Genomic DNA, 22504 nt, shown 5'->3' with positions numbered 1-22504 from the left:
TGGTACACGCCTTTAATCCCAGCACTTGGGAGGCAGAGGTTGGCAGATCTCTGTGAGTTTGAAGCCAGCCTGCTCTACAGAACTAGTTCCAGGACAGCCAGGGCTACACAAAGAAACCCTTCTCAAAAAACAAAAACAGAAACAAACAAAAACTTTCCCCTTAACCATACCATGGTGTGGTTATATAGTCAGTCTGTACAGTTAATATGTGTTTACTATGCAGAAGTGAGAATGTAACCCCAAGTTTAAAGCAAAGGAGACAGATGTAAAATGAAGGCAGAGATGTCAAGCCTTTTTCTGTTTTAAGTTCCCCATTGGGTATTGGCAGAGCTAAGTCCATGCTTTTTAGCAAAAAACCAAATACCAAAACAAAACAAAAAAAACATGGGGTGGGTTGCTCTGAGTCTTTGTGGCATAGTCAACATATTTGGGAGCTCACAGCTGTCACTGGTATTTTGGTTGCTGGGGAATGGATACATATCACTGTCTGGGGGACCAGCCTCCAGCAGCACAGGACTTTGAAGAGGAATCCATGGAGTCAGCCTGTGCTAGACTCTTCTATCTGAGGGGGGTTTAGGAAAAAAATAGTCACACACTCTCTTGATGGCTTCCTTCTTTTTAAAATATTTTTAATATTTATTTTATTGTGCATTGGTATTTTGCCTGTATGAGGGTGTCAGATCTTTGAATTACAGACTGTTGTGAGCTGCCATGTGGGTGCTGGGAATTGAACCAGGGGCCTCTGGAAGAGCAACCAATGCTCTTAACCTCTGAGCCATCTTTCCAACCCTATGGCTTCCTTCTTTAGTCTCTGTTCTTTCATGTTCTTTCTCTTTCTGTGTTCTTTCTGCTGTATATTTTTTCTACAGCTTATATATCCCAAGTTTTTTTATGCAATATAGGAATTTCAGCATGGTTACATTCTGTTTTTCAAGTGAATGATTGCAATGAATAGGAAACAAACAGTAGAGACAGCATGTCTTCTATATCCCTTACAAGGTTAAGCATTTTACTTACTACAGGTGAAAAACAAATTAACCCAAGAACCCACATTCATTCATATCCAAGCAACTTGTTGTAAATTAACTGTGTGGGTATCACACAGCAAAAGCAAGGTATTTTTGTCATGTCTTTTACTGGCAGGCTGCATTTTGCAGTTACAAATAAAGGGTCAGTTACTTTATTACTTATCTTGAAAGGTAATCTTATAAGGAATCTTAAAGGAATCACAAACCTAAACTTTTAAAAGAATCAGCCAGTTCTACTTTAAATCTTTAAGGTACTTACCCATAGTTTGTTTCTGGAGACAGGGTTTCTCTGTTGCTTTGGCGCCTGTCCTGGAACTAGCTCTTATAGACCAGGCTGGCCTCAAACTCACAGAGATCCTCCTGCCTCTGCCTCCTGAGTGCTGGGATTAAAGGCGTGCACCACTGCCACCCAGTGAGTCAATAGTTTTTTATAGCAGGAGATTGAAGACAAAAATGGGTATATGGAATTAATCATCACCTGGTCATCAACCAATCCTAGCAAGAAAGGTAGTCAGCCAAAGATATTGGGCTGCTTTGTTCTTGTTTCCTGACCTTAACGAGTTCTGAATTCAATTATGTGCCTTTCTAAAACTTTAGATTGTCTTCTTGGTTTTTTTTTTAACATCCAAGCTATTTAACAAAAACATCTTAGTCTAACTGTTATTTTCAAAGCTTTGTTTCAGCTGTGATGCACTCTGAAACCTGTGAACATCTCCTAATATTAAGGTTAAAAGAATTTAAGCTAGATGAGCCATTGGGACTCACTTGTTAATCATTAACTTGAGCCACAATCCATGCAGCTCTTTAGGTGAAACTCATGGGCCCTGGCTGTGAAACATATCCTTGTATTTATTTTCATTCATCAAAACTCTGTCAAAGCTATCATTATCAAATTAGACAGTGCAGCCTAGGAGGGGTCATTTTCTTGACAATCCCCAGATAAAAATGGCCAGTAGAACGGGATGTTTCCAAGAGATAAACACTATATTACAGGCAGTGGAGATCTCCCCAAGTCCACTCACGCTAGAGAAAGAGAGCTGTAGCAAATATGTAAAGGCACAGTAAAAGCAAAAGACGTTCCAGGGAATGCAGTCCCAGTCCCGTGGCATTGCCTCAACGAGATTGGCCCATCAGAGTTTCCTTCTGGTGGGCCCACACCTGGAACTTCAATTGCCACCTGCTACTCCTCTGACTTGGCCAATGGCAGGTACAACTCCGTGTCCTGGATGCTTGGGTACAAGTGCGTCTACCCAGAATGTGTCTCACAGCTTCAGGGTTGGTTGGACATAATAAGCAAGCCTACTGGTGCATTCCAGGAGCTTTGCCTAATCATCATTAGGATGTCCAATCAGATATAGGGATTGGTAACAATCCTGTGTAAGGGTCTAAGATAGCCCATGGCCATTTTGGCTCTCGTCTGCTGCATTCCTTTTCCCACAGTCAGGATGTTTTCCTCAGCCAGAAACTCTCTTCTATGGCTACTCAAGGTGTGCTTATCAGCTGGGACTTTTTTCAATTCTCTGAACCTGATTTTGTTACATTTCTAGCTGGCTTGCCACTTCTCTGCTGATGGCTCTTCCCTGAGGCTGCCGTTGTCTTCAGGCCTGTATGTCTCCAGTCTCATCCTCAGATTAGCCAGAGTTGACAGCCTGGGTAGGAGTGGGTCCTTCTGTCCCCTCTTTTGCCCCAGGTTGGTCTGTGAGGCATTGGGAACAGGTTTCCTTTTCCCAGAGTGAGGCCTGGCTCCTACTCCTAAGAGATTGTGGGCCTCATTTCCTCAGGTCTTCTTTCCCAGAGTCTGAAAGCTTTCATGATTCAGACCAAGGGCCAGCTCTCAGTAGATCTTAAATAAACGCTTTTTGCTTTGTTGTATGACCTTGACCATACAGAGTGAAAGGGTGGCCCAAGCGTGTTGGGAGACCTGCCCCGACCAGAGCTCTTAAGGTCAAGGCCCAGAGTGTGCCTGCCATTGTTTGCACACGCTCTCTAGTCCTGGAGCCGTGCAGAGTCTAGCAGAGAAGACTGGCCTCCACAGCTGAGGCAGGGGCAGGAGGCACACAAAGTCAGCTGCCATCCGCGTCACAGTAGCCAAGCAGGGGCCTCCCCCTAGCAAGTTGGGAGGAGTTGATTCTGCCAGCAGTGAGGGCCCAGGGAAGTTTAGAGGTACAAAATTCTAGTGAACCCACCCACCCAATGTTCCCCAACTATTTTCTCTCTCTCTCTCTCTCTCTCTCTCTCTCTCTCTCTCTCTCTCTCTCTCTCTCTCTCTCTCTCTCTCCTCTCTCTCCTCTCTCCTCTCTCCTCTCTCTTCTCTCTCCTCTTTCTTTCCTTCACCCCCCCCAGACAAGGTTTCTTTGTAGTTTTGGAGGCTGTCCTGGAACTAGCTAGCTCTTGTAGACCAGGTTGGCCTCGAACTCTCAGAGATCCACCTGCCTCTGCCTCCCAAGTGTTGGGATTAAAGGCGTGCGCCACCGCTGCCCAGCTCCCCAACTAGTTTCAGTGCATGGACTCTGCCATACGGAACTGAACATGTCAACTGGACAGTGTGGGCAAACCCGTAAATCTAGCAGTGGGAGATGGAGTTAGGGGGAATCACTTGATTCCAGTCTCAAACCCTGGGATGAATGACTGAGGTGCCTATTTAACATATCAAAGCAGACCTGGCCCCCAGGTTCTCCCAGCATCCCTCAGTCACTACCTGTTACAGAGTAAGGCTTGCAAGCTCCATGCTCTACTCTGAACTCTCCAGCCTAGGAGTTGGGCTGCCTTTCCCCCAGAGGCTCTTCCCTATATAATCCAGACATTTTAGATTCCTGCCTATTTTTGGATCTTTGGCTCCCTGGCTGCTGCACCTGATTCTTGTCTCCCCTGTCCTTGTCCTTCCCCCTCTCCCACATGGCACAGTTCAGTCTGGTCATGCCCACTCTGGACTCTCCCAGATGGCCCTGCCTCTGACCATGCTCTCTACATTTATCTATATGCATATCTACAGTCAATTTACCTAGAATGCATTCAACCCAGAATTTCAATCCTAGCACTCAAAGGCAGGATAGCAGCAGTTCATGGTCCTTCTTGGTTACATAGGGAGTACATAACCTTGGACTCTATGACGTAAGAAATATCAAATATAAGTCTGCTATTAAATACTATTAAGCCTTTGTTTAGGACAAGGAATTAAGATTTTTGTCTTCCCCACCAGTGACTAGGCAAGACAGTGCAGAAGTTCTCTCCCAGAGAGAGAGAATGGGAGTGTGTGTGTGTGTGGTGGATGAAAAAAGAAATAAAAAAGAAAGGGCATGGCTGGGTGTGGTGGAGGAGAAAGTTTATTGTAGATATGGGGAGAGCATGGTCAGAGGCAGGGCCATCTGGGAGAGTCCAGAGTGGGAATGACCAGACTGCCCTGGGCTGTGGGGGAAAGGGGGAAGGGAAGGAGACAGGGGAGAGAGGAGAACCAGGTACTGCAGCTAGGAGGCCAAAGGTCCAAAAGGGGGCGGGTAACCAAAATGCCTGGATTATAGAGGGAAGAGCCTCTGGGGGAAGGGTAGCCCAACCCCTGAACTGGAGAGTTCAGGGGAGAGGATGGGTAGTGACTGAGGGATACTGGGAGAACCTGGTGACCAGGTGTAGCATGATTAATAAAATCTCAGAGACAGAAATTGGGGTTCAACCTGAAGGTCAGAAAAGCAAAGCAAAACGGGGCTGGAGAGATGACTCAGAGGTTAGGAGCACTGCCTGCTCTTCCAAAGGTCCTGAGTTCAATTCCCAGCAACCACATGGTGGCTCACAACCATCTCTAATGGGGTCTGGTGCCCTCTTCTGGTGTGCAGGCATACACACAGACAGAATATTGTATACATAATAAATAAATAAAAAAAAAGAAAAGCAAAACAGCCTGCCACTGGCTCTTTCCTCTACCTTAGTCCCGAATGGTGATACTGCTTCCAGGAATGTCAGAATGAGACTGAGAGCTGGCTCCTGTTGTTTTATAATCCTCTCTAGGGCTGGGATTAAAGGCGTGCACCACTACTGCCTGGTTTCTATGGCAAACTAGTGTGGTTACTTGGGATTAAAGGTGTGTGTCATCACTGCCTGGTCTGTAAGGCTCACCAGTGGGGCTGTTTTACTCTCTGATCTTCAGGCAAACTTTATTTATTAAAATACAAATGAAATATCATTATAGCCAGGTCTGCTTTGTTATGCTATGTTAATAGGCTCCTCAGCCTTTTGTCCTGGGTTTGACACTTGGCAGAGGAATACACATGCTATAGCTAGCATGTGGGGTTAGAGAACAGCTTTCAACTTTTGGGAGTTAGTTCTCTCTTCCACCCTGTGGGGCCCAGAGCTTGAACTCAGGTAGTCAGGCTTGGTAGTAAGTATCTTCACCTTCTGAGCCATCTTGTCAGCCCTTCAGTATTTTGACCCTGGTCAGTCACTTCTCTCCCTGCTCCCATTTTTCAAGACAAGGTTTCTCTGGGTAGCTCTGGATGTCCTGGAACTCACTCTGTAGACCAGGCTGGCCTCGAACTCACAGAGATCAGCCTGCCTCTGCCTCCCGAGTGCTGGGATTAAAGGTGTGCGCCACCACCGCCTGGGGAGCATCCCTTTTTCATGGAATCTCTTTCAACCCTTGAATCTCTTTGCTGGGAAGAGGACCATCCTTTGAAAGGCCCATGGGGTGATATTTGACATATCTGGGATAATTTGCCTTTATCCCTCTGATAAACTAATAAACTAATAATCGTGAGACTCAAGGCCATCCTATGCACAGGTCTGAAAACGGTGACAAGGCCTATGGCAGAACTTTACCGGGGTCTTGAAATTTTATCCCTCCCAGTTCACCTTCTGTGTTCAGAATGTCTGTCTAGGGGTTTAATTCACTGGGTCTGCCATTCATTCAGGGTAAAAATCTCTCTACTATCTGAAACATTCTATGTTTCCTGGCATTAGGGTTGTTTCTTCATGGAATTATTAAATTGTCAGTGCTTGGGACCAGAGAGATGGCTCTGTGGTACCCAGTCTCCTGCAGCATAGCCCTAGGTAATTCTTCCCCATCCTCCACCTGTGTCACCACAAATGAAGGACTCTTGCCAGAGTTTCCTGGACTGTGGAAAGGACATAGAAATCCATGGAGAACCTGTAAATTAACAAGTGAAAGCTGCACTCATCAAGCAAGCAAAAAAAGAAACGATATGAAGCAAATAACAATAATGAAGAAAGAGTCACAAAATCCAAGTGACTTTTACAAGACAGACTGGATGGAAGAAAGTCCTTTATAAGAGTCCAGTGTAAAATGCAAATCCATTGTCCCTGTGGATAAGACCATGACGGCTTGATCCAGTTCTTGGCCATCAGTCCTTTCCATGCACCCAGTGAGTTCCTCAGTCTATTAAGGCTGTGCCTGCCCTGGTCATTGCTATTCACTCATGAGGCCAGACACAAATCCCACCCTTGCAGAGTAGCTCCAATACCACCCTCCTGACCTCCTTGGGTGCTGCACCACCATCGGACTCAGATGTCACACCCATTTGCTCAGATCCGTCATTTTTCATAGAGACCAAGGGGCTGTAGTCAGTGGCAGGTGGGTGGTAGAGAAACCTGAATTATCCCCTGTGATACACCTAAGCTGGACCAAGGCAGAGAAACTTCTACCTTCCAGGAAGAGCTTAATAAAGAAATCCAAAGACCTGTGGCGGTATCTGGGCATCTCTGGTGGTCCAAGCTTCAGAGCCAGAAATCAGATGAAACCTGTTGCAGACAAGACAGGAAGAGTGGGCCTTGGCAGTCTTGGAATGCAGAGGTGGGAGTAAGATGCTGACCTCACAATGGCAGAGTCTCCTTTTGCTGGCCAGCCCACTGACCACTGGGCGGCTGCTGTGCCCGCTCCTGGGCATGTCCCTTCTCAGCAGCTATGAGGGCCTGCGACAGGAGATCCAGCGGCTGGCACAGGAGAATGAAGAGCTACGGCGGCTGGTGCAGCTCATCCAGGAGAACCAAGAGCTGAAGCTAGTCCTTAGGAGCAGGGGCAGCAGCCTGGGCTTCTGTAGCTCCAGCTTCGTGGCAGAAGTGACTGCCAACCCCTGGTTGTCCAGACGTAAGACAATCAAATTCAAGGATGCTGAGAGAGGTGAGCCACGGGCATCTTTTAGAGTTCTCTCATCCAGAGTGTGCCCAAATGGAAAGAAGTCATGCAAAAACCTGGCCTTATGGAGTGGGACCGCAAGTTCCTTATTGGGTGCTGGTGGTAGGAAGAGTGAAGTGGAGCCAGCCCAGGGAAGAGGGTAGAATGAACTCTTGGAAATCCATGTAGGAGAGAGGAGGTGTCACCTCTGAGAAAGTGACATCGAGCTGCGCTGAATGAAGCAGGAATCATGTGATTGGGGAAAAGCTTTCCAAGCTAAGGAAACCATTAGAGCAAATGCCCTAAGGTAGCAGCCAGTTGGGTGTGAGGTTGATGCAGAGGAAAGATGGAGTTCCAGGGAAGACTGTCTTCTGGTTCTGGGTCCTCTCTCTCTCTCTCTCTCTCTCTCTCTCTCTCTCTCTCTCTCTCGTCTATCCAAACTAGGGATAGAGCTCAGGGCCTCTTGTATATGAAGCAAGTAGTCTACCACTGAGCTGCCACTCAGCCCGCTTTGTTTGCTGCCACTCAGCCCGCTTTGTTTTTTGTTTTGAAATTAAAGTCTCACTAAACTATTCAGGGATTACAGGCCTGCACTACAGGCCTTACTCTGGATTTGTTTTGAAAGTCACAGTAAAAGGACTTTTGACAGATTGGGCATCCACAAAACAAGGAAGGGATGTGAGGGCAGTTTTTGAATGCCCAAGGGCACCAGGCAGTGCCTGAAGTGTGCGTGCAGTCCAGAGCCCGCAGCTCTCATGCATAACCAGCTCACCTACACCCTAGCCTCCAAGGTCCAAGTAGGCCTTGAGAGCCAGCGGCGCACTTTTGTTGTTGGTTGATTTTTACTCTTTACTTTTCGGGCTTTTTTTTGGCGGTGCGGGGTGGGGGGTGGGAGTGGGGGTGGTAGCTCCCAAATAAATCATACACGGAGACTTATTCTTTCTTATAAATTCTCAGCCTTAGCCTAGCTTGTTTCTAGCGATATATATTATATATAAACAAATTATCCCAACTACCTTTTGCCTCTGGGATTTTTCCTTTCTTACTTCTGTGATCCTACTTTCACGCTGACTCTGTGGCTGGATGGGTGACTGGCCCCTTCTTCTCTTACTCCTTCATCTCCCTTACTCCCCCTCTATTTATTCTGTCTGCCAGCCCCCCCATCCTTTCTCCTCCCTCACTATTGGTCATTCAGCTCTTTATTAGACCATCAGGTGTTTTAGACAGGCACAGTTCACAGCTTCACAGAGTTAAACAAATGCAACATTAAAGAATGCAACACACCTTTGCATCATTAAAACAAATGTTACACAGCATAAACAAATGAAACACACCTTAAAATAATATTCTACAAGACACTTAGTTGGGGGGGGGGGGCTTGAGTGTGTGCCCTAAGCTTGTCTGGCATCTGGCCTAGCATGGTGGGTAAGTCCTGTAGGTTCAACAGACTTCCCAAGGTCCCAGAAGCTAACTGTTCCTTAGGGGTCACCTTTGTAGGATAGCATCACCATCACACATGGCTGATTGTCTCCGCCTGTTCTGGATTCCTGCAGAAGTCCCCACTTCCAACCAGCCAGCACAACTGAGGCTCCCTTGAATCTGTCTTAGAAAGTATAGAGATGCTGGCAGCCTAGGGAGAAGGATCTGCTTTCCTGGGGCTAAAGCCCGTGGAGGAACAACGAATCAAGAAAACAACGCTGGTCCTCCTTGACTATAAATTCTGGTTGTCCTGGGGCCTCCTCTGTCAGTGCACTTTCTCTTCCTTAGGGTTAGGCCCCCTTTAAGGGCTGGCTAGATAGACAGGAGGATAAGTCATCCTGTGGTCCTCGAAGGGGGAACACCAGTTCCAGACATGTGCTGGGGTCACTGGAGGAGAGACATCAGATTTAGGTGTGCTGAACCATTTTTACGCTGTGGAGTTGACCGGGGCACATGTGCAGAGGCCTCTTGTTGGCTGTGCAACTTCACATGCCCAAATAAGAGGATTTTCCGGAGGCAGGAAGCCCTTCTGGATCCTCCTATCTCCCATTGTTCCTTTCGGGGTCCTTTCCACCTACCCTAGCTCCTGCCTCGGGTCCTCCCACGCTGGGGAACAGTCTGAGTACATCAGAAATACTGTTACTTTAGGACTCAGCCAGTTACATAGAGACCTGAAGGTGGGTGTCAAGGGAGCCCACGCTTGGCGAACCAGAACATGTAGAGAGAGAGGTACAGCAGCTCCCAGAACCAAGGTGCCCTTGAGCCAAAGCACTGGGTCCGCCCCAGCTGGCAGGGCCACTCAGTCACTCCGTGATTCGGTCTGGCCAAAGGAGGAGGTGCAAAGGCCCGGCCCGCTCTTATGTAACCCGGAGGGCCTGGCAAGCCAGGCTTGTGTGAGCGTTTGAGGGAGAGGGTTCGGGTCTGCAGGCTCCTCCCCGAGGTGGGGGCAGGGCCTGCGGGAAGCGCAGCGGGAGAACGCAAGCCGACGCTTCCCAGCCCAGACGGATTGCGATTGCGCAGGTGGGGGTCTGTGCAGAAGTCCTTACCTACTCAGCTACCGCCTTCCCTACTTCCCTCTCAGGGCTCTGCTGTTCCAAGCCTCCTGTCTCCCGGGCTTTAGCCTCACCCCACCGCCTCATCGTTGTACCGGCTTTGTAGGGTTCCAGTGGTCCTAAGGCTTTGGCCCTGAAGCTTGAGCAAAGCAGGAAGTGGAGCTATTTCTTACCTGCACACTCCAGCGCCTTTTCTTGCTGAAAGAACCCAGGCTCCCCCAGCATAAAAGGGCTTGAGGGTCCAGCGGCCCTTTTACCTCTACTCCAGGTCCTGGCTTTCTGTCGGCACCAGGACTCTCAGACCTGTGCTGTGGGGACACTGGCTGACAGATGGCCTTGCCTGGCTCACTCAGGCCACCCTGTGACCTGCTCCTGCAGCTCCCCCCAAACCCAGAGCTACTCTTCGGTTCTTCCCCGGGGCACCTCCTAGAACTGGACTCCACCTCTTCCCCTCCCGGCCTCTGCTTAGAAACTGTGCCCCCTCAGGCATAACCCCAGTCCCCCTACTCCCTAATGACAGGCTCTTCTGTCCAGTTCTTCCAGGGTTACTATCTGAAGAGCTACGGCTGGACTGCAGCCCTGCCATCATGGGCAGCCCAGAAGGGCGCTTCCATTTTGCCATCGACCGTGGTGGCACCTTCACAGATGTTTTTGCCCAGTGCCCAGGAGGGCATGTGCGTGTCCTGAAGCTGCTCTCAGAGGACCCTGCCAACTATGCAGATGCACCCACAGAGGGCATCCGCCGCATCCTGGAGCAGGTGGGCCAGGGCAAAGGTAGCGGGTGAGGCAAACCCCAGCCTGAGGTCTCACACTGACTATGTGGTCCCCAGGAGGGAGGTGTGGTGCTGCCTCGAGACCGACCCCTAGACACCAGTCGCATTGCCAGCATCCGCATGGGTACCACAGTGGCCACCAATGCATTGTTGGAACGACGAGGGGAACGGGTGGCACTGCTCGTGACACGGGGTTTCCGAGACCTGCTGCATATTGGCACCCAGGCCCGGGCAGACCTCTTTGACCTGGTGAGCTCTCCCATGCCAGCTAGGTGTTAGGTGAATCTGTGCACTCCTCTCCCTTTCCCAGCTAAGGCCTTGTGGGGAGGGCGGTGAAGCAACGATGGCCAAATCCAGTCGGTGATAGGCGTAAAGGAGACTGAGCACTGCCAGCAGGACTCTGTCCCCATAGTTGCCAAGCAAGCCTGTGGTACCCTGCCAGTCCAAGCCAGCACTGTTCAGGGTGAGGGGTTGGAGATTTCACCTTTGGGTTCCTGGAAAAAGCTGCCCTCTGGGGGTACCAGTGGTTGGTTCTACCCCACTTAAGTGCCTGGGTGCAGGGAGGAGCCTGGATGGGTCTTGCCGGGCCGTTTTGATTTTCTCACTTTCTGGGACACATCCCCTTGCCTGCACTGCTCCAGCCACTCAGGACCCCACAGAACCCTCAGGCCTGGGTCTCTTCTAAGCCTCTGCCTGCCCTCAGGCTGTGCCCATGCCAGAGGTACTGTATGAGGAGGTGCTGGAGGTGGAGGAGCGAGTGGTGCTGTACCATGGAGAACCAGGTGCCGGCTCTCCTGTCAAAGGTGCGGATGGTGCTGGCCGCCTGTGTGAGGTTCTCGGGGGAGGCAGAGCTACCAACTTTTGAATGAGGGATATGGGCTCTTTCAGGCCGTACAGGGGACCTGCTAGAGATCCAGCAGCCTGTGGATCTGGAAGCCCTGCGTGGGAAGCTGGAGGGGCTCTTATCTCGGGGCATCCGTAGTCTGGCAGTGGTGCTCATGCACTCGTACACGTGAGTGAGGGCTTATTGTGGGTGGAGGCCTGGTCCAGAGGAAAGCTGGAAGGGTATTGGGTGGGAGGCACAGAGCCCCCATGGGTTCTCGTTGTAGGTGGGCCCAGCACGAGCAGCAGGTGGGTGCACTGGCCCGGGAGCTGGGCTTCACCCACGTGTCCTTGTCCTCGGAAGCCATGCCCATGGTACGCATTGTCCCTCGGGGGCACACGGCCTGTGCTGATGCTTACCTCACTCCCACCATCCAGCGCTATGTGCAGGGCTTCAGCCGCGGCTTCCAGGGCCAACTAAAGGTGAGGCCCATTGACCACCCCACCCCAGGCCCTAGCCCTGTGCCTGCCTACAACATCACTCTCCATTCTCCCCATTCCCAGGGTGTGCAAGTACTCTTCATGCGCTCTGATGGTGGCCTGGCACCCATGGATGCCTTCAGTGGTTCCAGGGCCGTGCTTTCTGGCCCTGCTGGCGGCGTGGTTGGCTACTCAGCTACCACCTACCAGCTGGAAGGCGGTCAGCCTGTTATTGGCTTTGACATGGGAGGTATGACAGCTAAAGCGGGTATATGAGGGGAGACTAGACTCCACAGCCTAGCTGGATGAGTCTTTGGGTGACTCTTGGCATCTTATCCCTGTTAGGCACATCCACAGATGTGAGCCGCTATGCTGGAGAATTTGAGCATGTCTTTGAGGCTAGCACAGCTGGTGTCACCCTCCAGGCCCCCCAGCTGGACATCAACACAGTGGCAGCTGGTGGGGGTTCCCGCCTCTTCTTCAGGTCAGTGCCTGTCTCTTCAGTCAGCACCTGTTGGCTTTTTCATCCTCCCCACCTCTAATTCCAGTCCTTTACCCCACCAAGGTCTGGCCTCTTTGTGGTCGGGCCGGAGTCAGCAGGTGCTCACCCAGGTCCTGCCTGCTACCGCAAAGGTAAGAGCTAGCCTCTGCTCCGACAGGCCGCTCCCTCTGGGTGGTGCTCTAGTCTGTTCTACTCCCTGTCTCCGTCCCTGCTGCCCACATCTGGTTTGCTCCGTTAGCCTCCAACCCATACACTGTGCCTGCTTCCCAGGGGGTCCTGTGACTGTGACAGATGCTAACCTGGTCCTGGGTCGCCTGCTGCCGGCCTCTTTCCCCTGCATTTTTGGGCCTGGAGAAGACCAGCCACTGTCCCCAGAGGCATCCCGAAAGGCTCTAGAGGCTGTGGCCACTGAGGTCAACAGCTTCTTGACTAGTGGACCCTGCCCAGCTTCCCCACTCAGTCTGGAGGAGGTGGCCATGGGCTTTGTACGTGTTGCCAATGAAGCCATGTGTCGGCCTATCCGTGCCCTCACTCAGGTATGCCCCCTCTGTCCACCATCACCTGTCTGTCCTAGCCCTGCTCCCATACTCTTTCAGCCCACCAGAAATGGGATGGGGTGAGGGCCTGTCCAGGGTAGGAAAGACTACTTATTGACCCTTCCTGAATCACCAGGCACGAGGCCATGACCCCTCAGCCCACGTGCTAGCCTGCTTTGGCGGAGCTGGTGGGCAGCATGCTTGTGCCATTGCCCGGGCCCTGGGTATGGACACTGTGCATATTCACAGGTGAGTTTGTACATGGGCATATGCCCTTAGCTGAGGGAGCTGGCTCTGAGGAGTGTCCCCACGCTTCTGTGCCACCGTTTCTACAGGCACAGTGGGCTGCTGTCAGCACTGGGGCTGGCCTTGGCAGATGTGGTTCACGAAGCGCAGGAGCCCTGTTCCCTGTCTTACACACCTGAAACCTTTGTGCAACTGGACCAGAGACTGAGCCGCCTGGAGGAGCAGTGTGTGGATGCCTTGCGGGCCCAGGGTTTCTCTAGGTAGAGTTATGGCCCACTGAACACAGGGCTGGTGTACCACGGGATGTCTTCAGGGCAATGGTCTCAGAGTGCCGAGGAAGTAGGGCAGGCATCCTCGGAAGGCACTGGGTGAATGGCCTAACCTGCTTCCTGCAGGTCTCAGATCAGCACTGAGGGCTTCCTGCATCTTCGTTACCAAGGCACTGATTGTGCCCTAATGGTGTCTGCCCATCAGCATCCGGCCACAGCCCACTCACCCCGTGCTGGCGACTTTGGAGCAGCATTCGTTGAGAGGTATATGTGCCCTTCTGTGGGTCTAGCATGTGGCCTGCTGCTCTGGTTGCCTTCTTCTGATTGGTCCCTTGGATGGGTGAGCGCAGGTACCTGAGAGAGTTTGGTTTCATCATTCCTGAGCGGCCAGTGGTTGTAGACGACGTGCGAGTGCGGGGAACTGGCCGTAGTGGACTTCGACTGGAGGACACCCCCAAAGCCAAGACTGGACCTCCACGGGTGGACAAGGTTGGAGGCTTTGCTGTGCTGGTCCACCTACATCCTTAGGACCTGGGGACAAGTGCTGATGGGGAAGCTCAGTCATGTTGAGGGGCCTCAGGAAGGATGATCCAGGAGCACAGCTCATTCCACACCTTCTGCAGGTGACCCAGTGCTACTTTGAGGGGGGTTATCAAGAGACCCCCGTGTACCTTTTAGGAGAGCTAGGCCATGGGCACCAGCTCCAGGGGCCCTGCCTTATCATTGACAGCAACAGGTAAGCCTGGGTTGGGTATAGCCTTGGAGGGGTTATTGCAGTACCCTTCACAGCAGATCCCTTGGCTCAGGGCTGCAGAGGTTCCATCATTGGGGCATCTCCTGGCATGGACTAGTGACATCCCTGGTTGAGGGGAGGTTGTGGCCAGCCTTCTTGTAGCTCCTTTGTGTCCCCTGCCCCCAGCACCATCCTCGTAGAACCAGGTTGCCAAGCAGAGGTGACTGAGACAGGGGACATCCGCATTTCTGTGGGAGCTGAGGCTCCTAGCATGTCGGGCACCAAGCTTGACCCCATCCAGCTCTCTATTTTCTCACACCGCTTCATGAGCATTGCTGGTGAGTGGATACTACTGTCTTCCTTGTAGCACTGGCATATGTGATGCAGGATATGAGGGATTGCATACTAGGCAAAGTACAGACAAGTGGGGTCGCATTGGCTCTTGTTGCATGTGGTGACCTGGCGTGTGCCAAGGGGAAGGGCAGGAACCTCACTGGTGGTGGGGTGAGCAGTATGGTCTTGGCTCTGAAATTGTACTCCCTGCTGCAAGAGCAGGCCTTACACAGGGCAAGCACTTTCGTCGTCTCACCAGGAGTCATGTGATCTTCAGCAATCTAGGGATAGAAAAGAGGCAGCCACCATGAGCTCATCTGTTCAAAGTCAGGCCATAGGCTTTCAGGAGCCCAGGGGTCTAAGCTTGGGGATCAGGTTCTTGTTGCACCAGTCAGGGAGGGAAGTTGAAGAGACCCAAGGCAGACAGGAAAGAGAACGCTTTTTTCATAAGCTGACATACACCTGGCTACAGCCCTTCTGCCCAAGAAGGTGTGCTGCCACCCTGGTCTTCCCCAGAGCACAGGAAAAGCTGCTGGGTTTGAGTGCAGAAGGCTTTCACCCTGTGGGTCCTATGTCCCTTTCTTGGTGGATGATGGGGTCATCTGGTTACTACTCTGTGTCCCCCAGAGCAGATGGGCCGAATCCTTCAGCGCACAGCCATCTCCACCAACATCAAAGAACGCCTCGACTTCTCCTGTGCCCTCTTTGGGCCGGATGGGGGCCTGGTCTCCAATGCTCCCCACATTCCTGTGCACCTGGGCGCCATGCAGGAGACTGTACAGTTCCAGGTGTGGCGATAGTGACATTTTTTTTTCCTTTCTGCCCCCTTCCTTTCCCATGACTTCACTTTTTCCTTTTCCACTCTATGTGTCTCTGGTTTCAGATTCAGCACTTAGGAGCTGACCTCCATCCTGGTGACGTGCTGCTCAGCAACCATCCCAGTGCAGGGGGCAGTCACCTCCCGGACCTGACTGTTATCACACCGGTGAGGAGTGCTGCCTTACCTACCATCAGGGGGACGAGAGGTTTCTGGCGCCGCTGATGGTTGCCGTTTACCCCTTAGGTGTTTTGGCCAGGCCAGTCACGGCCCGTGTTCTATGTGGCCAGCCGAGGGCACCATGCAGACATTGGGGGTATCACGCCAGGCTCTATGCCCCCTCACTCTACCACACTGCAACAGGAGGGTGCTGTCTTTCTATCCTTCAAACTGGTCCAGGGAGGCGTCTTCCAGGAAGAGGGTAAGCTGGAGACAGGTCACAGTGATGGTTCAGCAGGCAAGGATGCTTGGCTGCTACCAAGAACCAGGCTGGTCAGGATCCTGATACATAACTGGTAGATACATCCTGATTTATCAGCTCAGGCCTGCCTTGAGGCATGGCAAAGACAAGTGGCACCCTCTCAGGGCAGTTGTAAGTCATCTCAGATACATGACCGATGTCGGAGCCAGAGACGGTCCCCTGGAAGGTGACTTTGGGGTGGGGAGTTGGCTAAGACATCCAAGGGGGCAGCAGGTAGAAAAGGTAGTTTCAGGGTTGGTGACTGCTACAAGCTACACTGGGTATTGAGGCTGCAGGATCCCTGTCTGGGTCTGGGTCTCAGTCCCTGGGCAGTGGAGCAGCTGGAGCCATACTGGTTGGGCTGCACACCTGCCTGCAGAGTAACCCTGAGGGTGAGCAGAGTGGTCAGGTGTAACAGCTGTAGTCACCCTCAAAGAGCGTGGGCATCCAGATGGTAGAGGGTGGGAGGGACTGTTGGGTCAGGTGGAGGTGGCTACAGGATGGAGGCTCTGCACTGAGCAGTATAGAGCAGCTGCAGGCAAGATGGAGGCACTGGAAAAGACGGCTCTGTTCTGAGGTCATAGGGCTCTGAGGAGTCAAAAAGGAATTCTGGAGTTGAGGTGATAAGGGCATGGTAGGACACTCCGGGTGCCATAGACACCTAGGATAGATAAACTTGACCATTGGGAGCTGAGGTGGATCATGGAGACACAAGTGTGACCATGTGACTAAGGGTCCAAGTAGTCAGGAAAACCTCAGGGAAATCCACGACCAAGACGGTAAAGTGAGGGGTTCCCCTGGTTCATCACTTTACCGTCTGGTGTGGTGTCGTCCCCGGGCTAGACGGCACTGCTTCCAGGAGCGGAGGGGAGTCTTGTCTAGGTGTAGGAAACTGTAAGATGACAGGGATAGCAGTGCCCAATAGCCCTTTTATGTGTGTGTGTGTTTGACTGAGTGCATGTATGTACACCACATGTGTGCCGGTGTCCTTGGAGACCGGAAGAGAGCACAAGAGCCTCAGGAACTGGAGTTAGAGACAGTTAAGAGCCCCTTGTGTTGATGCTGGAAATCCATCCTGAATCCTCTCAAAGAGCATCAAGGGCTCTTTGACTGCTGAGCCGTGTCTCCAGCCCTGTGCTGCCTTACATTCTTGAAGTACTAGGAGGCCAGTGGGAGTAGGCAGGACATAGGGCAGACAGCACAAGGTACTTGTGGAATGCGACCAGGGAAGCCCTTTCCTGTGAGGTGTAGAGGGGAGCCTAGAGAAGGATAGGCTTGCTTAGGGATGAACCCACCAGCTCCCAAGTCACATCCAGCTCCAGTGATATCACTGGAGCTGCTGCTTGCCAGAAATGCTCCAGATGCTGGGCTGCAAAAGAAGGCTCAGCAGAAGGATGGAGCCTACATCTTCAGAGTCCAGGAGTTTGCAACAGGGGAGGTGGCGAGTCAGTGGGAGGTCACTAAGATGCTCCCAGTGCCCAGCGTGTGTGTCGTGGGTGTGGAACAGGCAGGCACACAGGTTCCTGGGGGCATGGAAGGTGACTCATTTGTGACCCTGTCCATCCAGCGGTGACAGAAGCCCTGCGGGCACCAGGCAAGATCTCTGGCTGTAGTGGAACCAGGAACCTGCATGACAACCTGTCGGATCTTCGTGCCCAGGTGGCAGCCAACCAGAAGGGCATCCAGCTGGTGGGCGAGCTGATCGGGCAGTATGGCTTGGATGTGGTGCAGGCCTATATGGGTCATATTCAGGTGGGCCTGGGAGCATAATGGGGCAGTGTCGTGGCTCCAAGGTAGCGGGGCCACCCTGCCGGTGGCATGGCTGGCCTGAACCTCATTCCTGCTAGGCAAATGCTGAATTAGCAGTTCGAGACATGCTTCGGGCTTTCGGAGCTTCCCGGCAGGCCCAGGGCCTGCCCCTCGAGGTATCTGCAGAGGATCACATGGATGATGGCTCCCCGATCTGTCTGCATGTTCAGATCAACCTGAGTCAGGTTAGTGTGCGAGGGCAGTGGGGACAGCACTGGCCTCTGAGTTGTGACCAGTTGCTGAGGGCCACACCTTTCTTCCTTGTGGGTAGGGCAGCGCAGTGTTTGACTTCAGCGGTTCCGGGTCTGAGGTATTCGGCAATCTCAACGCCCCAAGGGCCATAACACTGTCAGCTCTCATCTATTGCTTGCGCTGTCTGGTGGGCCGTGACATCCCACTTAACCAGGTTCGTAGGGGTGAGTTCACCCTGAGGTTTGCCTGAAGACAAAGGCAGCCCAATAGAACAGCCTAGGGTGGCAGAATTTTTATCTGAGTGGTACCCATCCCTAATTAATCTTCCTGTTCATTCACCAGGGTTGCCTGGCTCCTGTGCGTGTAATAATTCCCAAAGGCTCCATCTTGGACCCATCCCCAGAGGCAGCAGTGGTGGGTGGCAACGTGCTCACATCTCAGCGAGTAGTGGACGTCATTCTGGGGGCTTTCGGGGCCTGTTCAGCCTCCCAGGTGTGGTGGAACAAAGGTCTGGGAGCTGCTGGAAAACGGGGTGGTGGGAGTGGATATCCACATTAACAAAATACTGTTATATGCTTCTGTCAGGGCTGCATGAACAATGTGACCCTGGGCAATGCCCATATGGGATACTATGAGACAGTGGCTGGCGGTGCTGGCGCGGGACCTGGCTGGCATGGGCGCAGTGGCATACACAGTCACATGACTAACACACGTATCACGGACCCGGAGATTCTGGAGAGCCGGTGAGCTGAGCAGTCAGTGCTAGGCAGTTGATATGGGAGATGAGTCCGCCCCTCATTTGCTCTGTGTTCTTTACCTGTACAGGTACCCAGTTATCCTGCGCCGCTTTGAGCTGAGGCCAGGCTCTGGGGGCCGAGGCCGCTTCCGGGGAGGTGATGGTGTTATCCGAGAGCTGGTCTTTCGGGAAGAGGCGCTGCTGTCGGTGCTCACCGAGCGCCGGGCCTTCCAGCCTTATGGCCTCTACGGTGGGTGACTCCCCAGCCCTTTCCGGCCTCTTTTGCCCTGTCGCTGCCTGCCACCTCAGGATCCCATCTCTTGCCTCTACTCCCTTGATCCCCATTTCCTTGTTTCCTCCTCCTGTAGGGGGAGAGCCTGGCGCACGGGGCTTAAACCTCCTAATCAGAAAGGACGGGCGCACGGTGAATTTGGGTGGGAAGACATCCGTGACAGTGTACCCCGGGGTAAGAGACGCAGCCTGTGTGGTAAACATCAGAGATGCAAAAATTTTAATTTGGCTTAGGGTGGCTGTGTAGTGGCCTCTGTGATCTTACTGGGACAAGGCCATACCTGTGTTGAATCTGCTCTTCTTCACAGGACGTGTTCTGCCTTCACACACCCGGTGGTGGGGGCTACGGAGACCCGGAGGACCCAGCGCCACCTCCAGGTTCGCCCCCACTCTTTCCAGCCTTCCCAGAGCGTGGCAGTGTATATGAGTACCGCCGTGCCCAGGAAGCTGTGTGAGTGTCCCCCAATAAAGATCCTTCAGTCGCACGGTTATTGGGATCAGCTCTTCATGGTGGTCTTTCTCGCTCCTCGTCCCTTTGTCTGTGTGCCAGAGTCAGGAGCACACAACTTGAAGCTTCAGGCCCACAGCTAAGTGGTCTGTGAGCCCAGCCAGCGCAGTACTGAAAGTCACCTGTTCCACTTCCTATGGGGCAGGCATCAAGTTGAGAGCTGTTTGCAGTCTGAGCAAACCCAACTGCCCCCAGCTCGGGCACTTACTGGACTTAGGCGACTCCCAGGTATTCCGCGGTAGGTGATATAGTCCAGGCGCCGACCCTGCCAGGATTTATCTGAGTGAGTTCCACTAGGGGGTCCTGCCAGGTAGAGGCGGCGCCCTTTTTCTTCCTTCAGGGCCCTAGGAGAGGCACAGCATCACTGAGGCTAGGGCAGTTCCTCCCGGATGACCTGCCTGGGCTCACTCCACTCACCTCCGAAGCATCTCTGGGGAGCTGGCAATGGTGTGGTGTAGCTTAGAAGTGCTCAGAATTGTCCCTGTGGAGTTGGGAAGAGGGGGAGCAGGATCAGTGGCAGCCTTGCTGACTGGGATCCCCCACAGACCTGCTCTCCCCTCCTCTACAGAAGCAGTACCCAAGGCCCAGGGCTGCTCTTGGCAGGTGCCTAGCCGGCAGGGGTCCTGGAAACAGCTGAAGAGCCTGTGCCCCTGTTCCTTTGCGTGATCTGTAGAAGAAAACCGTTTCTTAGCAGGCAGGTCTGGGTCTCTCAGCTCCACCTGCCCCTGCTTCTCACCTAGTGAGCAGTTGTCGAAGTTGAAGTCTCCCAGGAGGACGCTGAAGGCTACAGCCTCGCCACTCTGGCGGCTCTCGGCCTCAAACTCCTCCACCCAGTCCAGGAGCAGCGACAGCTGTTTGCAGCGAACATGCCCATCTTCTAAGAGGAGAGTTGGGATTGGCTCAGCCCAGAGTAGGGATCCAGGACCTTACCCAGGTCCTGATCTGTAAACCCACCCAAGCATTTCTTGGGATGTCTGACAAACACCAGGGCGTAGGGACAAAAGTGTTGGTGAGGTTAGGGATCTACTGCTTTCAAAGGAGAGAAGAGGGGCTGCCCACATTTCCAACAACCCCTCCAGAAGAGCTCACCAACGGGTGCCTGCAAGTGTGTGCAATGAAGGTATCCCACGATACGGCGCCCGTCCAGGATGCCCAGTTGTGCCTGCAACACCACCCACAGTTCCAGCTCTCCTTGCTTGTTAGACCCACTGCTTACCCTCTCCCTGCTAGGATGCATTGCAGCCTGTTAGTACCTGGGCGGACAGTAGACCTTTGGAGGCCATGGCGTCCTCGCGACGAGCGTTAGGAAAGCACCGGAAGGTGGCACGCAGCAGCGGGTAGCGCGAGGCCAGTAGAAGTCCACTGCCCAGTATCTTGATGTATGGCCCGGGCACTAAGCCAAATGTGCCCACATCGTATAGGACTGGGCCCAGATTTGGCGCCAGGACGCGCACAAGACGACGAGCTGCACGGAGATCGAACACTTCCTGCAGGCACACGAAGTCCAAACCTGCAGGTATTGTGGCCCTCAGCTCACCTCCAGGCACCGCAGGCAGCGGCTGGCTGCATCCAGTAGCCCCATAGTGTGACGTTTGAAGGCTACCGAGCAGTACAGCACCAATGGCCTCCGCGCGCTGCTGGCTGTGCGACAGGTTGCTGAAGCGTGCCAGCCCGTCAGGGAGCAGGCACAGATTGGCAGTGAAAAAGACAAAGCAGCGCACGCGCTCAGCAGGCGGGTGCCAGGGCTGTGGCCAAACCCTGCAGGCTGGAGGGGGCTGGTAGCAGAAGGGGCGGCGCCAGACCTGTAGGGGCAGCCAGAGTACAAGGCCAAACAGCGCCAGGGGTAGGCCGACTACCATCAGCAATAGCAACGCCGCCCCACTTCCTGCCAGGACTTTGAACCACCCCATACTTCTGGATCCTGCCATTGGTGCCCAGCAGCCCAGCAGCTGGTCCAGAGACCAGTAGGCTGGAAAGAGCAGCTTGCGGGATAAGCCATATAGGGCTTGTAGCACGGGATGTGGGAAGGGTGAAGGCCTCAGAGCGTCAGGTGTCGGGGGCCAGTCGAGTGAGGGTTCATGGCGCACAGGGCTTCTTCGCAGCGAAACGTCAGGGAGACTCATTTCCAGCCGGAGAGTTGAATCCTTAGAGTCCGCCGGAGCTGCAGGAGGTCAAGACCAGGCGGCACAACTAGGACCTGTGCCCCGGGAGCCTGAGTTCTGGACATTGGCCCCACCCACTCAAACAACTTCTGTGGCGGTTGGAAGGGGGAAAAAGTCCCCGCTTCACAGTCCCGCCCACTGCGCTCTTTCTTACGCTTGGCGGGTCCACTTAGGACTTCAAGAAAAACTTAGGGCCCCGCCTCCCGCCTAGCTTTCCCCACCCCTCCAATAAGCCTTACAATCTGGCTAAAGGGCAGGCAGGTGCTAGTGCCTGGTTCCTGAGAGCAAAGACTCAACCAGCAAAGGCTGTGGCTGTGACTTAAGAGCTTCAGGTCGGGGGAGGGAGCATTAGTTCTATACTTTAAGGAGGCTCGTCCGGACACAGGAGCCGGGGTAGAAGGAGGTTCCCTATTCTATGAGTACTTTAACACTGACTAGTTTTTTGTTTGTTTTGTTTTGTTTTGTTTTGAGACAGGGTTTCTCTGTGTAGCATTGGCTGTCCTGGAACTCACTCTGTAGACCATGCTGGCCTGGAACTCAGAGATCCACCTGCTTCTGCCTCCGGGGTGCTTGGATTAAAGGCGTGCGCCACCACTGCCCACCTCAGCTAGGCTCTTACATTGTCACTTGGCTTTCACAGACTTTTCTCTGCCTCCCTAATTCTAGCTGTGAGCCAGCATCCACCCTGATGTCAACCGTAAGTGTCGCTTAGGTGGCCTATCAAGTTTGTCTTGGCTACTTGTCTTTACCCAGGTTGCCAAGAGAGTCGAGGAGATACTTTGGATGACTGTTAATGAGCTGTCTGGCTGGGTTCCCAAAGTCTCTCTGATAGTGGTAAGGGCAGAAAGGGACAAGCTCTAAGGGGCCTAGGTATCTAGCCAGGGTAATCCAGCAACCCCACACCTCTTTGTTCCTGGAATTTTTATTGGTACTGATAAGATTCTTGTTTGAATTAAGACCCCCCCCCCCCAGGCTCTTTTTTTCTTTGATTGGTAAGGACTAGTTTTCTAAGACCCTGATTCTTTTATCCCCCCCCCCCCTTTTATATTTGGTTTTTCAAGACCGGGTTTCTCTGTGGAGCCCTGGCTGTCTTGGAACTCACTCTATAGACCAGGCTGGCCTCAAATTCATAGATCCACCTGCCTCTGCCTCTCAAGT

The 22504-nt window shown here is 52.9% G+C and overlaps 2 protein-coding genes across 3 annotated transcripts in view; one reads left to right on the top strand and one right to left on the bottom strand.

Annotated features, from left to right (window-relative positions):
- The window catches only part of Oplah (5-oxoprolinase, ATP-hydrolysing), a 32441-nt gene extending 13274 nt beyond the window's left edge, over positions 1-19167 (top strand). The window contains exons 1-27 of one of the 2 annotated variants that reach the window (XM_038343299.2): positions 9490-9645; positions 10212-10435; positions 10508-10699; positions 11154-11253; positions 11339-11462; positions 11560-11755; positions 11837-12002; positions 12098-12236; positions 12318-12385; positions 12525-12790; positions 12927-13039; positions 13126-13296; positions 13432-13569; positions 13656-13794; positions 13929-14041; positions 14225-14376; positions 14999-15159; positions 15255-15356; positions 15435-15609; positions 17216-17400; positions 17496-17642; positions 17729-17863; positions 17992-18141; positions 18235-18392; positions 18475-18635; positions 18754-18851; positions 18985-19167. In XM_038343299.2, coding sequence (XP_038199227.1) covers positions 10265-10435; positions 10508-10699; positions 11154-11253; positions 11339-11462; positions 11560-11755; positions 11837-12002; positions 12098-12236; positions 12318-12385; positions 12525-12790; positions 12927-13039; positions 13126-13296; positions 13432-13569; positions 13656-13794; positions 13929-14041; positions 14225-14376; positions 14999-15159; positions 15255-15356; positions 15435-15609; positions 17216-17400; positions 17496-17642; positions 17729-17863; positions 17992-18141; positions 18235-18392; positions 18475-18635; positions 18754-18851; positions 18985-19131 — 3867 coding nt within the window. In that variant the 5' untranslated portion in view covers positions 9490-9645; positions 10212-10264 and the 3' untranslated portion in view covers positions 19132-19167. Of the gene's footprint in view, positions 1-9489; positions 9646-10211; positions 10436-10507; positions 10700-11153; positions 11254-11338; positions 11463-11559; positions 11756-11836; positions 12003-12097; positions 12237-12317; positions 12386-12524; positions 12791-12926; positions 13040-13125; positions 13297-13431; positions 13570-13655; positions 13795-13928; positions 14042-14224; positions 14377-14998; positions 15160-15254; positions 15357-15434; positions 15610-17215; positions 17401-17495; positions 17643-17728; positions 17864-17991; positions 18142-18234; positions 18393-18474; positions 18636-18753; positions 18852-18984 lie in introns of those variants that run through there. The other variant, XM_038343300.2, reaches the window with a different exon arrangement.
- Positions 18880-21474, bottom strand: LOC119823343 (sphingomyelin phosphodiesterase 5-like). Its single transcript, XM_038343303.2, has 7 exons — positions 20438-21474; positions 20274-20346; positions 19921-20061; positions 19762-19851; positions 19602-19665; positions 19393-19528; positions 18880-19318 (listed from the first exon to the last, which is right to left on the bottom strand). Exons 1-7 carry the CDS (start codon positions 21305-21307, stop codon positions 19229-19231), a joined length of 1464 nt encoding a protein of 487 aa, XP_038199231.1. The 5' UTR covers positions 21308-21474; the 3' UTR covers positions 18880-19228.
- Between the last annotated feature and the right edge of the window lie 1030 nt (positions 21475-22504).

The sequence above is a fragment of the Arvicola amphibius genome, chromosome 9, assembly GCF_903992535.2.
Source record: "Arvicola amphibius chromosome 9, mArvAmp1.2, whole genome shotgun sequence".
Lineage (NCBI taxonomy): Eukaryota > Metazoa > Chordata > Mammalia > Rodentia > Cricetidae > Arvicola > Arvicola amphibius.
This window is presented reverse-complemented; position numbering and strand designations above follow the sequence as displayed.